Consider the following 15264-nt stretch of genomic DNA (forward strand, 5'->3'; position numbering starts at 1 on the left):
CTTCAGTCCCTTGCCGCTCTTCTCGCCGAGGGTGGACACAAGCAGCGGCTTCACCACCTCCTTCACCTCGATGCTCACCGTCTCCCGGGTCTTGCGCTTCTTGATGGGGAGCACGGTCTCCTGCACAGAGCGGATGGAAGACTCCTTCACAGCCTTCTTCTTGGCCTCCGCAGTGGCCATGGCCACCATGCTCCCAGGCTTCCGGCCCCGCTTCTTGGGGATGGCCTGCGGGTCCGCCTCGGCTTTCCGCTTGCGGCCAGGGCGCTTGATCACCATGACCTGGGCCGATGTGGTGGCCCCACCCCCCTCGGCCTTGCCCCCGGGCGCCGCCTGGAAGGGCATCTTGACCAGAAGCTTCCCAGGGCTCTTCTCCAAGACCCTTTTCACCTGAACACCTTCGGATGCTGCCGCCTTGGGTCTCGCTGAGCCACTCCCCTTGGGGCGTCCCCGACCTCTGCCAGTTCCTGGAGCTTTGGGAGATTTGGGCTTCTTAGGTGGTTTCTGTTCTCTCCGGGAGGGGCTCCCTCTCCCAGTTACCGTGAAGTCAAAATCGTTAGGGTCCAGGGAGGTGTCGCCTACCTTTTCGAAGTACGCAATCAACTCCACTTTAGAGCGAAAGGCTTTTCCCTGGGGACTGTGGGGACAAATGGAGAGATACAAAGAACAGTTAGAAGCATTCCTGGCAATGTCAGAGACAGGGCGGTGTGGATGGTGCCGATGAGCTCTGTGAACAAGAGTCACAACAAAGAAAAGCTGAGGCGGGCTAGAACTGGAGGGGCACAGCCAAGTCAGATGCCACTTTCTGCCCCATGAGCCAGAATCAGGTTGCCAGGGGCACAAGGCACCTGTACGGTCTGCTCACTAGCCAATCCCTGAAGGCAAAAAGGACCTGCCTGAGGCCAAAGCCAAATGTTTGGGAGCCCTGGGCCTATCTACAGCCCTGCAGTAGGGCTGGTGCAGTGCCGGTGCTCAAGCCAACACAATGTTGTCTGAGCTTGCTGGAGGTCTGCTCCCCTTCAGAGGTGTGGTATGAAATGAGGTTCTGGGAAACTGCTAGTTTCTCTGGGCTCATTTAGGGGTGGGGCAGAACTGCCAGTCTAGAGCTGGACGCATGCAAGAAGGATAGCTGGCAAGGCATGCAGGGCCTGTCCAGCTCTCTTCCCAGAGGCCCTTCCCCAGTGCTGATTTTCAAGGAAAGCAACCAGAGTAGGTAGCCTTGCCACTCCATCTCTAGATAAAGTGCACCCTGGCAGGCAGGGCCCTCAGCAGTCTTTGTGGGCACACCTTGCCCAGTGCTCACAGGCTCATTTCCCAGTCAATTCCGAGGGATCTGGGTTCAGCATGCTCCTTCCCTGCCGGCAGGGACAGCATCTACGCTCACTTACTTGATCAAGTAGACATCGTACTTCCCAGCAGAGCGGCCAGACTTCCTCTGCTTAAGCTTCCGCGTCCAGCCCTCTGGTAGGGTGGGGTCATCATACATGGGCCCCCGGTCACGAATGATGGAGCGTCGCTGCTTGGGGGAGGCGGATGCTTCCGGCACAGCTGGGGCAGAGCCCGAGCCCTCTGAGGTCTCTGCCTTGCCTGCTTCTGCAGGCTCCGCAGAGTGGTGCGCCGATGGCTGCAAGGGCTCATGCTTGCCCTCTTTGTCTTCCTTCTTATCTTTCTTCACCTTTTTCAGCTTCAGGGGTTTGTCCTTGAGGCTCTGGAGGTCCTGGTCTTCTGACTTCTCTTCCCTGAAGTGTTAAACAAATATGTGAGTATAAACATGACAGAGAACACACTGCTACAGAAAAGCAAGAGAGGGTAGGCTGAGGACCCCTATGACCTTGGTCAAGGCCCCAGGGCACCACATAGTCAGATCCTGGTGGCTCCCCCATGACGGTGATCTCTTCAGGGACCCAGCACGGCAACAGCAAGGGCAGCCTGTGGGCTCACAACCCTCAGGCCAGCAGAGGCCCAGCCTAGCCTGTGAATGGACGGGGGAAGCCTCCCTGACAAGGTGGGCTTCCTGGAGGTGATGTGGCTCTTTCAAGTGTGCTAATGTGCCCATCAGGTCTGTGCTCAACAACAGACAGCCTGGGAGGCACAGTGTCCCAAGCACCTCAGCCCAAATCTCGGCCCTGCCACTTTGCCAATGTGGACCAAAGCGAGTGACCTCAGCACTTCATGCCTCAGCTGCCTCGCCTCAGCAACAGTAAACACATCTCAGAGGTACCCTTACTATCTCAGTCCCAGTGAACTTGGCACCAGCAGCAGCTGCCCAGGTTTCCAGCATGAGAAGAGAAGGGATCCCAGGTCATGCATGCCTCTACCAGTGGTGGCTGCCTATCTGCCCCTCAGTTCATTGTGCAAAAAGAGTATCACCACACCTGTCCCATGGTTTCATCCCAAGTTCCCCACCCCACACGGCCTGAGTTGACACCAGCCCTTGCCCTGCAGTGGGTCCACTTGGGCAACATCCCTGTTTGCACCATGGAGACAGTGATGAAGGCACTGTGGTATGCACCAGATCCTGAGCTATGCGGCGATGTCACTAAAGGCTGAATGGCTCCAGGACTCTGAAGCTACAGGGCCTAAATTGTCCAGCACAGTAGGGTATATGTGGGGGGGGCAGCAGTGAGTCTCACTGAGTGACAAGGTCTCAGCAACAGGATGCCCTCACTCTGCGCAAGTCCCTCCTTCGCCTGTGTCTTCCTCCAGCAGTGCAGGCCCAGACCAGGGCTGCTGGGGCCCTCCAGAGTCTCCTATGTACAGATACATGGCGCGCTGCACACTGTGCAGGGGACAGGCACAGGGTGGAGAAGGGTGGCAGCTCTCGAGCTCTCATCTGCATCTAGACAGCCTCACCAGCACAGGGCAGACACAGGGTCCCTGGACAAGAGACGGTCTTCCAGCCCTCCACCCCAGGAGGCCTCTTCAGAGACAAACGCCCTACACGCGCAAGGGTTCACCCTGATTCCTGTCACCAAGGGACATGCCAAAGGACTATGGAGCTGGAGGACGGCATGTTGGGGAGCACGTTCCAGGCCCTAAGGGAAGGTGCAGAGCGGAACACAGATGCTTTTCATGCACTACCCAATGTGCAGGACAGCCCGAGGAGAAGGGGCAGGTCAGAAATGAAATGTTGCTATCAGGTGGCCTGCGGCCAGAGGGAATGTGGGAAGAAACATTGCTCAACTCCATCCTGGTAAATGTGACTTGTAAATCACATAAATATTTACATAACAAAAAACAAAATTAAAACAAAATTTCACAAACCCCCATTGCATTACACTGACTGCAGACAGGAAGGAATAAGCTTAACTGCCTACCCAAGGGCAACACACCACAGAGGAAAGGGTCTGAATACTTTTTGACCACAGGGCAGGGATGCACAAGCACCAGAATGGCTCCTGGGAGGACAGGGGATTCTGCCTGTGGGCATCTTGTGGCACCAGAGGAAGAGAGAGGGAAGACTGGCTCCGACACAGCCCTAGCTCAGGAACCCTCCAAGGGCACTGGTAGTCTGATAGGCACTGGTGTGGAGGAGGGACAGATGAAAGACCACGGGTGGGGGTGTCACTGACTGGGACTAAGTGAACTGTTTGGCTCCTTTATGATAAAAATACGTAACAAAATTTACCTTCTTTTGTCTGTTTTTGGGGACAGGGTCTCACCATGCAGTCTGGGCTGGCCTCAAACTCAAGATCATTCTGCCTTGGTCTCCTGAGAGCTAAGATTTAAGGCATGTGCTACCATGCCTGGCTCTAAATTTACTGTTTTAACTATTCCTAAGTGTACAATAACTGCAGCTTTATTAGCATTGAAGATGGGGAATACAGGGCCATTAACTGTAATATCCCAGTTCTTTCAAACTGAAATTATTTCAAGCAAATAATAACCATATGGTGATTTTTAATTCTGTGCATTGAAAGGCACACAGGTGTTTGCTACTGTATTTTCTCACTGCTAATTCTATTTTTTTCTTTTTGGTACCAGGGATCGAACTCTGTACCTTGCACTTGTGAGGAAGGCAGCAGAACCACTGAGCTAAATCCCCGGCCCTCACTGGTAATTCTATATTTGAAAACAAATACTGTATGGAAAGCTCACTGAGCTGTTATCAGACAGGTGATCTAAAGAGTTTCCTCTTGGCAGGTGCCTACTGGGTCTAGATCCCTACTGCCCCTTAGCACAGGATCTGGGGTGTGCTGGGTTGGGCACCCTGGCAAGGTAGGGGCTTATCATAGCTTACACACATGCTTTTATAAGGAAGCCACATGTGCCTTTTCAGCCTCCCTCTGATCAGACTGTATGTGAGTGTACACACACATACATACATACACACACTTTTCTTTTTATAACACTGGAGAGGACTGAACACAGGGTCTTCACAATGAACCCCAACCACAATCCTTTTTAATACATTAAAAATGTTCAGACAGGGTCTTGCTAAGTTGTTCAGGCCAGGCTTGATTTTTTTGAGACAGGGTCTCATTACATAGCCCAGACTGGCCTCAAACTCACAGTGATCCTCTTGCTTCAGCCTCCCAAGTGCTGGGACTAAAGAAGTGTACCACCACAACTGGCAAGCTGGGCTTAAACTTGCAAACCTCCTGGCTCAGCCTCCCAGAACACTGGGATACAGATGCAGACACATAATCTTGACATGATTATGAGAGATGAGTATCTACTTCACATGTTCATAGGTTCAGAGCTGGATGCAGCCTTAGAAGAAAAGAGGAAGTTCAACTGCACAAAAGGGCTTGTCTGTGGGCACTGCTGAGCATGGTGGCTTCGCTGTCACTGCAAACACACCTGTGTGCTCAAGGATTGTCTTTACTATCACCACTGTGCTGCCCCTCCCCAAGGAAAAGTAACCAATGATGGCCCCCTGTGTCACCAGCTCGTCCCATTACACACCTCCCTTTTCAGTGCAGCACCGAGGGCACTGGCAAGTCTCCATAATAAACACATGCCACACAAATACGTACCACCCACATAGTGGGCCTCCACAATGAGCCACAACCCCGGCCACTTTTTACTCTTTATCTTGAGACAAGTCTCACTAAGTAACCTAGTTGCTCAGGCTGGGCTGAACTTGCCATCCTCCTGTTTTAGCCTTCAGAGCAGCGGGATTACAGGCGTGTGACACCACTCCCAGCTCGTGCCTTCTTCTTTTGATGGCTGTATCTCTCTGACCAAAGTTTCTAGCAAGCAGGGTCAAGCTTAGGGCTGAAAGCAGGAAGGCTCTAGGAAGTGAATAAACAAACGATAAGTTTGGAAACTACCAGGAGTCTCTTGGATACCAGTGGCTTGGGATGGCAGGAAATACAACTAGAAGTCGCTGAGGGCCTTGGTGTCACAAAGGTGGCACTATGGAGGGTGGTTATACCAGGATGACAGGCCAGCTCCAGCAATGCGACACACGGCTCTTCTGCTGAAACAACTATAGCACTGAAGAAAACATCTAAAGAGAACACAGCAGAGAAGACAAGATTATGATGTCTTAAGTGCACCGTAACGGGCAAGGATGTAGGAGGCAGATGGCCTGGAGCACCAGGAGACTAACAGTCTCAGACTGGATGTTGCTGGGGGACCCAGGGAAGTGTGAACGAGGCCCCACATGGGTGTATCGCTCCACTTCCTACACATCGGAATGGAAGAGTGCTGTCTGTTCTCAGGAGAGCCGGGCGGGCGGAAGTGTTTAGAGGCTAAGCTTCACAACGACTGTGACTGTGACTAACACTCCAGCAGTGAATGAATCAGGGGATCCATGTGGTGCCAAAGTGATAACATGCTCAAAAGGGGTAAATGACATTGGCATAATAAGAAGCTGCTAGCTGACAGCATTTTGGGTTTTCGCTGCAGTTCTGGGGATGGATCACAGGGCTCGACCACTAAGCTATATTCCTGGCCCCTAAAGTAAAACTGTGAAGCAGCGACAGGTGAGCTTCCCTCCCTCCCTCTGTCAAGTCTCGCTGTGTAGTCTAGGCCAGCCTTGAACTCACCACACAGCCCAGGCTGGCCTCAAACTCCCCAACCTTTTGCCTTGGGCAAGCTCCTGAACAGAAACTGCCTTCCTATTACCCAAAGGATTTAAAAGAAACAGCTGGAAACTTAAGGCCTTCCTGAAGTGGCTTTCCACAGTGTTACACTCTATTGTGAAGCTGCCAAGAGGGAGAGAAGATGTCAAGGGATTTCTCCATGTTTAGGAAAAAAGGAGGCCCTGCCTAGTCTCTGAGTAACCTGCCTATGCAGGAGCCAAGGTGGCAAGGGGCTCAGCAGCATGAAAAGAAATGAAGGGTACCAGTGATCTCAGGCCAAAGGCCAACAGAGCCTGCAGTGTCCCCAGCATTCATGTAACCACAAGTATGAGTACCAGTCACCAAGACACACAAGTGTGGTGTGGTCTGCCACCCAGCCCTAGTGTTTCCCCTAAATGCTCACATTTTTATTGTGTGATCTGCAGAACACAGGATTTTTTCAGGCACACACATATTACATTGGAACAGAAAGGCCTTCATAAATCTTAAATATTGATGAAGCATGTGGTAATATTCTGGAGTAATAATAAAACATCATTCAGTGCTTCCATTGCTAGAATGAAAATGTTAGCTCCAATCCTTCATTTAATGTGGAGAAGGAAAGACAAGAGTGGCAGGAACCGTTCTGGGGTGAACCCTCACATCCTGAGGGGCTGGATGGGAGATGAATCACCCATAGCAGTCCCAGGAAGTACCCCTGGGGCTCATCCGACCCCAGGCAAGCAACCAGGGCAGCTTCAGCTGAGAAAGAACCACTCAAGCCCTGAGATTTTCAGGTTAAAAAAGGGAAGGGTGGGGGTATAGTTACCATTAGTGGTATGGTGCTTGCCTAACATGCACCCGGCCCTGGTTCCATTCACAGCATGCAAACCAAGAGCCAGAAAACCAAGTGGAAATGGCAAAGAAAAGGTGTTTCATCTGAATTAGAATCCCACTCCTTCCCTGCCTTGACCTGTGCTGGTTCCAGGGAAACGCCCAGAAGCCCAGCAATCCGACTTTTGCAATCTCAGGAGCACCTTTTGCTCAAAAACATCTTGTGGAAGTTACTTCCTCTGGGGACAGAATGGCTGCTTCCATCTTGTGGTGTCATTGAATCAGGGCTTCCAATTGCAGTTAATAGCTTCTCTAGGGCCAGGGATTTAGCTCAGTGGTGCCGCCGCCTGCCTGGCAAGTACAAGGTCCTGAATACGATCCCTGGTACCAAAAAAAAAAAAAAAAAGCTTCTCTGCATGAATTGATACCAAGGCAGCAGCACTTGGAGAAACCACCTTTTTAGACATTTAAAAATCTGCAAAATCATGCTATGTTGGCACACAACTAGCATGCCAGCACTCGGAAGGATGAAGCAGGAGTATTGTCAAGAAGAGTTCCAAGCCAGTCTGGGCTACACAGTGTGTTCAAGACTAGCATGAGACCAGCCTGAACTACTTAGCAAGACCCTGTCTCAAACAAACAAACAAACAAACCCTACCGAAAACCAACCAAAGCAAATCTGTGAAATCTACCTAGCAATGGAGGAGGGTCTCAGGGGTCTCTGGAGAGCAGGAGAGGATGGGGCTCAGCTCAGAAAGCTAGGAAGGTAGAATTTGAGGTTCAGCTGCCTGCTCAGAACTCAAAGTGCATTTCTCATTCCCATCTTTTGAGAAGATGCAAGAAACTATGTTTTGAAAAGCTAAATAAAACATAGTTCTTTCCATGGCTGGGGATTTAGCTCAGTGGTTCCCGCACCTGCCTCATAAGTGCAAGGGCCCGAGTCGCTCCCCGGTACCAAAAAACAAAACAAAACAAAAACCTTAAAAACACACTTCTTTCCAAACAAAAATAGATCCCTCCCCAAATAAAAGCAATTAGTGCCACATAGTAAACCTCATGTGTAAAACAAAACCCTACAGGTCTACCACACAAGTGAAAGAAAGTGAGAAATGCCTGCCTTCTGTGGGCAACAGCCTGGCACTTTCTCCAAATGTTAAATACTGGACTTCTACAGGACACAACCACTCAGTCCCCTTGCAGGCAGATGCAAAAGGGCTGCTAACAGGCCCACAGACACACAGCTGTATGCCTGTGCTTAGAGCCACACTGTTCACAGCGTCCACACAACTGAAAGTCATTCGAGCTCAGTAGGGATGGGACTCCTGACATGTATGAACCTTGGGAACCCAGTGTGGCCCTATTTGTGGTGAGCCCAGGCCAGGAAGGTCCACAGAGACAGACAGCAGATCAGTATGGAGCAGGAGAGAGCATTGCTGTGCCTGGGCTTCTCTGGGGTGATAGCACACTACACTGATATACTCCATGCCACTAAACTGGGCACTTTAAATAAGGGAGTTTCACAGTGTGTGAGTTATATCTCCATTTTGTGTTTTGTTTTGTTTTCTGAGAGAGGGTTTCACTCTAGTCCAGCCTGGCCTTTAACTTCCAAATTGGCCTGGAATTTGCAACCCTCCTGCCTCAGCCTTCCAAGTGCTGGTGATAACAGCTGCGTAACGCCGTGCTCAGCTATCATGATATTTATTTATTTATTTATGTATTTTGTTACCAGGGACTGAACTTGGGACTGTGTGCTTGAGAGGCAGGTGCTATTGTAATTTCTAAGAACTACACTCAACTAGCAACTGACTTCACCTATTACTCTAAATCATAAAGGCAGGTTTTGTGATGTACAGACAGGACCCACAGCCCGTAGCCAAGTCAAAGCCTGGGACAGAGCACCAACAGGCAGCTCTACTGACCTTAGAAGGGCCAGTGGGGACCTATAGGATGCATTGTGGGCTGAACCACACCAACGAGTGTCACATTCTGAAGCCCAGAAGAGAGTAACTGTGACAGTCCAAAAGGAATTCAGTTCAAGAAGTCTAATGCCTTGGCACTGAGTCAGGTTGAAGACTGTGGGCTAAATATTCTGAGAATATTCATGTTTTTAGCTGTGGAAAATACACACAATATAAAACTCACACACACTGTTCACAGACTCTTGGATGCGGCCAACTCAGGCAGCTGCTTCCTCAGGTGCTCATGTCATGCCTGACTTCCAGCCCCAGAGACTGGTCCTCCAGCTGCTGCTTCCCCCAGGTTCTGGTGCATGTTTTTTCCTTACCTTTGCATGCTTTACGTAAATAAATTCTATAGACCTTGATTAGAATGTTGGCTGCTTTTATTGAAGAGAATATCTGCCAAAATAAATTTTCATCACAGAGGCAATGTATTTGGAGAACAAAAAAAGGCAGGAGTGTACATGTATGGAAATACCACATTGTGCCCGATAAATATGTATGACTATTTGTGTCAATTGAAAGTAAACTTAAAAAAGAGCTCACGTAAAGGAAGAGAGCTCCTTTGGTAAGGTGGCACAGGCCCTGTCTCTGTGTCCTGTCCCTCTTGACACAGGTCACTCCTCATCTCTCGAAGACGACACCTGAGCCTGTAGCTGGGTCTTTCTGCGCCAATGAAAGAGATGGGGATGAGGGAGGCATATCTAGCTAATGGTGCTGGCCGAAAGAAAGGCACAGTGGGGGCTGAGAAGCTCTGAGAAGTTGCTGTAGGGCCAAGAGAGCCGCACTCAACTGCTTCACCCGCACTTCTTCTGAAGCACACGTGCACATAGCAGGGACACCTTCACAGGCCGAAAAGACCTTTCCAGTAGGAACACTGAAAATTAGGACCCATCGGGGTTAGACAGAAGGGTCTCGGGGCTCTCGAGGCCCTGGGTGGGGTGCTCAGTGACAGGCTGCACAGAATCCTTCCTGCCATGGCATCATGGCCAGATACACACGCGTGTGCGGCAGAAGGAACCCAAACTTGCCCATACAATGGCCATCTTTTAATCTCTAGTAAATGAGTAACAAAGGTGGGGAAGAACTCATCAAACAAAGGAAAGGAGCATCACTGAAAGCAGTGTGGGGAAGAATGAACTCTTGCTGCTACCTCTGCCCCCTAAAACCATGGTAGAGAGCTCTCAACACCCGAAGAATCCCTTCCAAGAAGCTAGAGAGAAGCAGCTGACTGGGTGGGTTCTTCTTGGTTTCCTTTTCAGTCAGGAACTACAGAAAGCCCTGCTAAGGGGGCCAGTGAGCCGGCCACAGCAGAATGACTGCTTGGAGGTATACACAGGCACGGGGATCACTGGCCGGCCGCAGTGCCCCCAGCATGTGGCTTCTCCCAAACACAAGCTGGGGAGCCGGAGCAAGAAAGCGGGGGCACCAAGACATGGAAAGAGAGCCCAAAGCCAGCAGCAGCCACACAGAGATGTCCGAGCTGGCCATCAGGAAAAGCAGTGATGTGGTGACTCTGTGAACACTGGGCCCAAAGCAAAGTCGACACAGGGAGGGAGGTGACACAGGGAGGGAGGTAATCCGGGAAGGCCAACTTTTCTGCCATGAAGAGAACACCCTGCAAGGGAAAGAAGGAAATCGCTCCCCACTTTATAGGAACACATGCCTAATCAAAGGGTCCACAGTTGAGTAAGAAGGAGAGACCAATCCCCTACCCAGACAAACCCCCTCACACCAAAACACACCTGCATGAGACTAAGAAATGCACTGCAGACACTCAGAACTGGACTCCACACAGCTGAGAATCCAATCAGACAAGTGTGGTAAATGCGAGTGGGAAGACAAAAGCTAAGGCAATTAGAGCAGGGTTACTGGCACTGGAGCGGCGAAAATAACAGAAGGAGAATCTGTGCACCTCAAGTAGAGAGGTGGGTGATGGGACACAGATGCTGTCAAGGATGTGGAACTGACCTGACAGAGATGCAGCATCTGCAGTGGGAAGGACCGTGCTACACAAGGTCACTGCCCAGTGCAGCTTCAGTAACAGAACCACCTCTCTAGGCACCCTGGCAGGAAGCAGCAGGTGAGTGACTCAAGGAAGAAACATCAGAAGGCCAGGCTGAGGCCTACAGAGTACTACTGCAGCACCACAACTTGGCTCAGGGAGGGCAGAGGGCAGGGCTGGCCAGGTCCCAGCTAGGTTCAGGCACCCGTGGGTGGGGTGTGCACAGTAAGAACCCAGGGCCTCTCATTCCAACGTTAAGCATGCGGGTCCTGGAAAGCCATGCAGACTATGTGCCCTTGAAGTCATGCACTTCTGGGCAACAGACTCTGAGGTCTCTAGGCAGCAGAATGACCTGATCAGAGGCTCCCACAAACTGTGAGGTTGAGTAGGGAATGCAGAAGGGTGCTGGGCCACCAGGGATGGCACTCATAAAGGCGGGTACAGGAAGAAGCCAGAGTGGGAGATGGTTCCACAGAAGCACTGTATCCTCGCCTCGGTGGTCTCCGGGGCACTGTCAAACACATCATGGCCTGTAGCTGATGCCAATCCTGAGTACTTCATGCTTGTTTAGGTTGTCTTCTTTTGTGTGACTGGGCACTGAACCCAGGGTCTTTGCACTGAGCTACATTCTCAGCATATCCCTCCATCATCTTTTCATTTTGAGATAGGGTCTTAATAAATTTCCCAGGCTGGGCTGGAAATTGTGATCCTCCTGCCTCAGCCTCCTATAGTGCTGGGATTCCAGGTGTGCACTATCTTGCCCAGCTTTTATGTGTATCTTATCACAATAAAAGCCGGGGATGAAAAAGGTTATGGGTGGCTGCCAAATCCCAAAAGGGTTGGAGGAACAGGAACAACACACCAAATCCTGCCACCAAACTGGCCCCCGGGGGCAGCCAGCACTGCCTGTGTCATCATGTGTGGGGGCAGTGCTGGCCTCTGGCATGGTGGCCCCCACAGCCAGGAGTCCCTCCGCCCTGCGGCTCAGGTGACATTTTCTGGAAAGGACCAGGCAGGCAGGAAACACTTGGCACTGCAGTGCCTCCATGATGACCCCTCTGCTACAGACAGTGAATGAAGGACTGGGTGGGGTACAGTGGGCAAGAGGCACAGAGGGGACTCGAGGTAGGAGGTGAGGTGTGCAATGTATATTATAAGTGGGACTGCGGTGGCCCAGAGAACGGAGACAAGGGTTTTGAGGAGTAAAAACCACGCCAAAACAGAAGAGGGCTCATGCTTGCTTCAGCAGCACATATACTCCTGGGCTTGGGGGAGGACGCCTGTAATCCTAAGTACACAGGAGGCTGCGGCAGGAGGACTACAAGTTCAAGTTTGACTTGGGCAAGCTAGCCAATACTCAGTCTCAAAATAAAACTTAAAGAAAGAAAACCCCTGGGCCAGGGATTTAGCTCCATGGTTCTGCTGCCTGCCTCGCAAGCTCAAGGACCCTAGTTCGATTCCTGGTACCAAAAAAAAGAAAGAAAGAAAGAAAACCCCTAATAAATAGTCAATCAAAAAGGATGCAGCTGGATGATAGAGCACTTGCCCAGCATGCATCTCCAGTATCCAACAAACAAAAAACAAACACAAACCACTTGCTACCAGCCACAGCAACATGGAGGCCCTCCACCGGGGATGGGAACACCATTTCCTGGACCAAAGGGGGAGAAAGCCGTGGTGTCATAGGCTTGTGGGGGGTGAGGAAGGCTGAGGGGGCAGAGAAGCCTCCCAGAGACATTGGCTACAAGGGAAATCGGAGACTGGGCAGGCCGCGGAGTATGAGAACAGAATCAGGAGCACCCACTTTAGATGGGCAAAGCTCAAACATGTCTGCATGGTGATAAGCGCAATTCATGAGAGGAGGGCAGGCTGATAACGCCCCAAGGAGTATGCAACAGTGACTGACAAAAGCTGGGGGGACAGGAAGTCCTCATCACAGGCAGAGCTGTCTGTGCTGGGTTTCATGGGTAGAACAGTTTCCAGTGATGACAAAGTCCAGGCTGTGACTAGGACAGTGGGTGGCTGAGGTCACTGGACTGGATGGAGGTGGTCATTCGTGAATGCTGAAGTCACCTATGGGACAGAAGGGCTGCTACAGAGAGACAAAGGCCATGGGCCTGGCACTGAATTCTCAACAGAGGCGGAGCATACAGGGCAGTGAGCAAGCCTTTGATGTGGCTGTGTAGACTTAGGCAGCAGAAGGTCGCAGCTTGATCTCCCGCCCTAAGCACTGCCACATGGAACTGCTCAGAGAAGGCGGCTCATGGAAGAGCTGTGGAGTTTACGCTTTGGGATGTGGAACAGGGACATGGGAAATGACCTGTGTGAGGAGTGGGCAGGGGTCAGGTCAGGGGCCCGAGGTTATTAGAAAGCAGCAAGGCAGTGGGTGAAACAGAAATACGCAAAAGGCTCATGGTATTGCAGGGGCCCTAGAGAGAGATGAGAACTCAAGCAGGACAGTGGTGTGAAAGGTAAAACAGGGAAACAAGAGACACAAAGGATCCACAGGTGCAGCTTGGCAGCTCCCTGCAAGTTGTTTCTTTGAACTTCCTTTTAGTGCTCTCTGTCGCCACCTAATGGGATGTCAGAGGAAACCCAAAGCCTCAAGAGGACAGTGAGCCAGGCCCATCCACCGGCCAGGATGCCCAGCACAGAGGCAAGGGGACTGGGCCCATGGGCTCACCTTATGGAAGCCCAGGGCCCCTGGAGCCAAAAAACTCTCACTCCTTAATAATGCCTACATTAACCCTGGTTTCCCTGTTGTCCCAGGGTCAGCTAAGAGATCAAGGTAGACATCCAGGGAATCACGGGGACGACACAAATTTCGGGCAACCAAGCCCAGCTGGACTCGGCCATGGGTTCCATGTTTAATGTACTACCTCTAAGCTTAAGTGTACTCTTTTGCATTTGGGATCTGTAAATGTCCTAGTGAAAGTTTTGGCTCCCAGAGCAAACCCAAGGAGCCACAACCCTTGCTGCTAACCGTGTCCTCCAACAGCTTGGACAAGCCTCAATCTCACTCACCTAACAAGAAACAGAGCAGGCGTCAAAGCAGAGCGGATCCAGGAAGGGGAAATGTCACAGTCACCTGGGACCACTTGGAGAGGAAGACAGAGCCCAGTGCTGACAGGAGGGGACAAAACAAACAAGGGCCAAAGAGCATGAGCTGGTGTAACTCCCCGTGTAATGCTATGGACGGGAAGTGGATATTTTCAGGCCACGAGAGGCCATGTAAACTCCTCTGAGGCACATGGGTAAGGGGAAGCCTGCCCTGCAAGGTGGTCCCGGGTTGGCAAGGGAGCCCTTGAGCTCATGCTGGGGGCAAGCAGTTCCCAGGGGCTGACTGAACCTAGAACACTCAGCACATGGTAGGTGTGGTCTGTTAAGACGCAGGCAGGCAGCCACAGAAGCTTGCACCAGAAGGCGCACCAGAGAGCACGACACAATGCTGGGAGCCTTCAGGACGTCCCCAGTTCTTACCACATGAGGTCTTGGTCCGCTAGCAGGTGGCTTCATCGGCTATGGAGGCACAAGTCCAAGATCGAGGTGCCCAGTCCATTCCTGGCTAACACATGGCCCCCTTCTCGGTGTGGCCTCAAATGGCAGAGTAAGCCACATGTCTCTTCTCATAAAGACACGGATCCATCAAGAGGGCCACCTCCTCAGGACCTTGTCCAGCCCTAAGCACCAAATATGTCACTCTGGGGACTGGGGCTTAACAGAGGAAGTGTTGATGTTGAATGAAAAATGAAGAGCAGGGGACAGTGCTGCATAAATGTGTATACACGTTAAAAAAACTCAGTCCTAGAGACAATAGCACAATTTGAATATTTTTCAATGCTACTAAATCACACACTTAAACGGATGAAATGGTAAATTTTAGCTGATTTTTAAGTTTTTTATTTTTATTAGTACATTTTTGCAGTATATAAGATTACATTCATCATAGGGAGTTAGTACATGTACATGACACATCTTCATTATTTTTTAAAGTGATGTATATTTTATCACTATTTTAAAAAGACTCTAAAACAGGCAAGGTGGCAAATGGCTGTGATCCCAGCTACTCAGGAGGCTGAGGCTGGAGGATTACAAGTTTGAGTCCAGCCCGGGGAACTTAGCAAGATCCTGTCTCAAAATAAAACAGTAATTTAAAATAGGGCTGGGGATGCAGCTCAGTGGTAAAGTGCCCCTGAGTTCAATCCTCACTACCTCAAACAACAACACCAAACAAAACAATCAAGGTAGGAAAAGGCACAAAAATTTAAAACATGGAAAATGTCAAAAAAATAGAATGCACAAAATAAAATGGTATAAACAAATCTAAATGTATCAGTAAGCAAAGTAAGTAGCCAAGGGGCTAGGGATTTAGTTCAGTGGCACCGCACCTGTCTTGCAGGTGCAAGGTCCTGAGTTCGATCCCCACCCAGTACTACAAAAAAAAAAAAAAAAAAAAAAA

The 15264-nt window shown here is 50.7% G+C and overlaps 1 protein-coding gene across 1 annotated transcript in view; it reads right to left on the bottom strand.

Moving 5' to 3' along the window:
* Positions 1–15264, bottom strand: part of Mecp2 (methyl-CpG binding protein 2) — a 61941-nt gene that overhangs the window by 6166 nt on the left and 40511 nt on the right. Inside the window, exons 3-4 of the mRNA XM_033760524.1 lie at positions 1386–1736; positions 7–634 (exon numbers count right to left, since the gene is read on the bottom strand). Of these exons, the coding sequence (XP_033616415.1) occupies positions 7–634; positions 1386–1736 (979 nt within the window). The remainder of the gene's footprint in view (positions 1–6; positions 635–1385; positions 1737–15264) is intronic.

Source organism: Fukomys damarensis, unplaced genomic scaffold (assembly GCF_012274545.1).
Source record: "Fukomys damarensis isolate Sample0158 unplaced genomic scaffold, DMR_v1.0_HiC HiC_scaffold_39, whole genome shotgun sequence".
Taxonomy (NCBI): domain Eukaryota; kingdom Metazoa; phylum Chordata; class Mammalia; order Rodentia; family Bathyergidae; genus Fukomys; species Fukomys damarensis.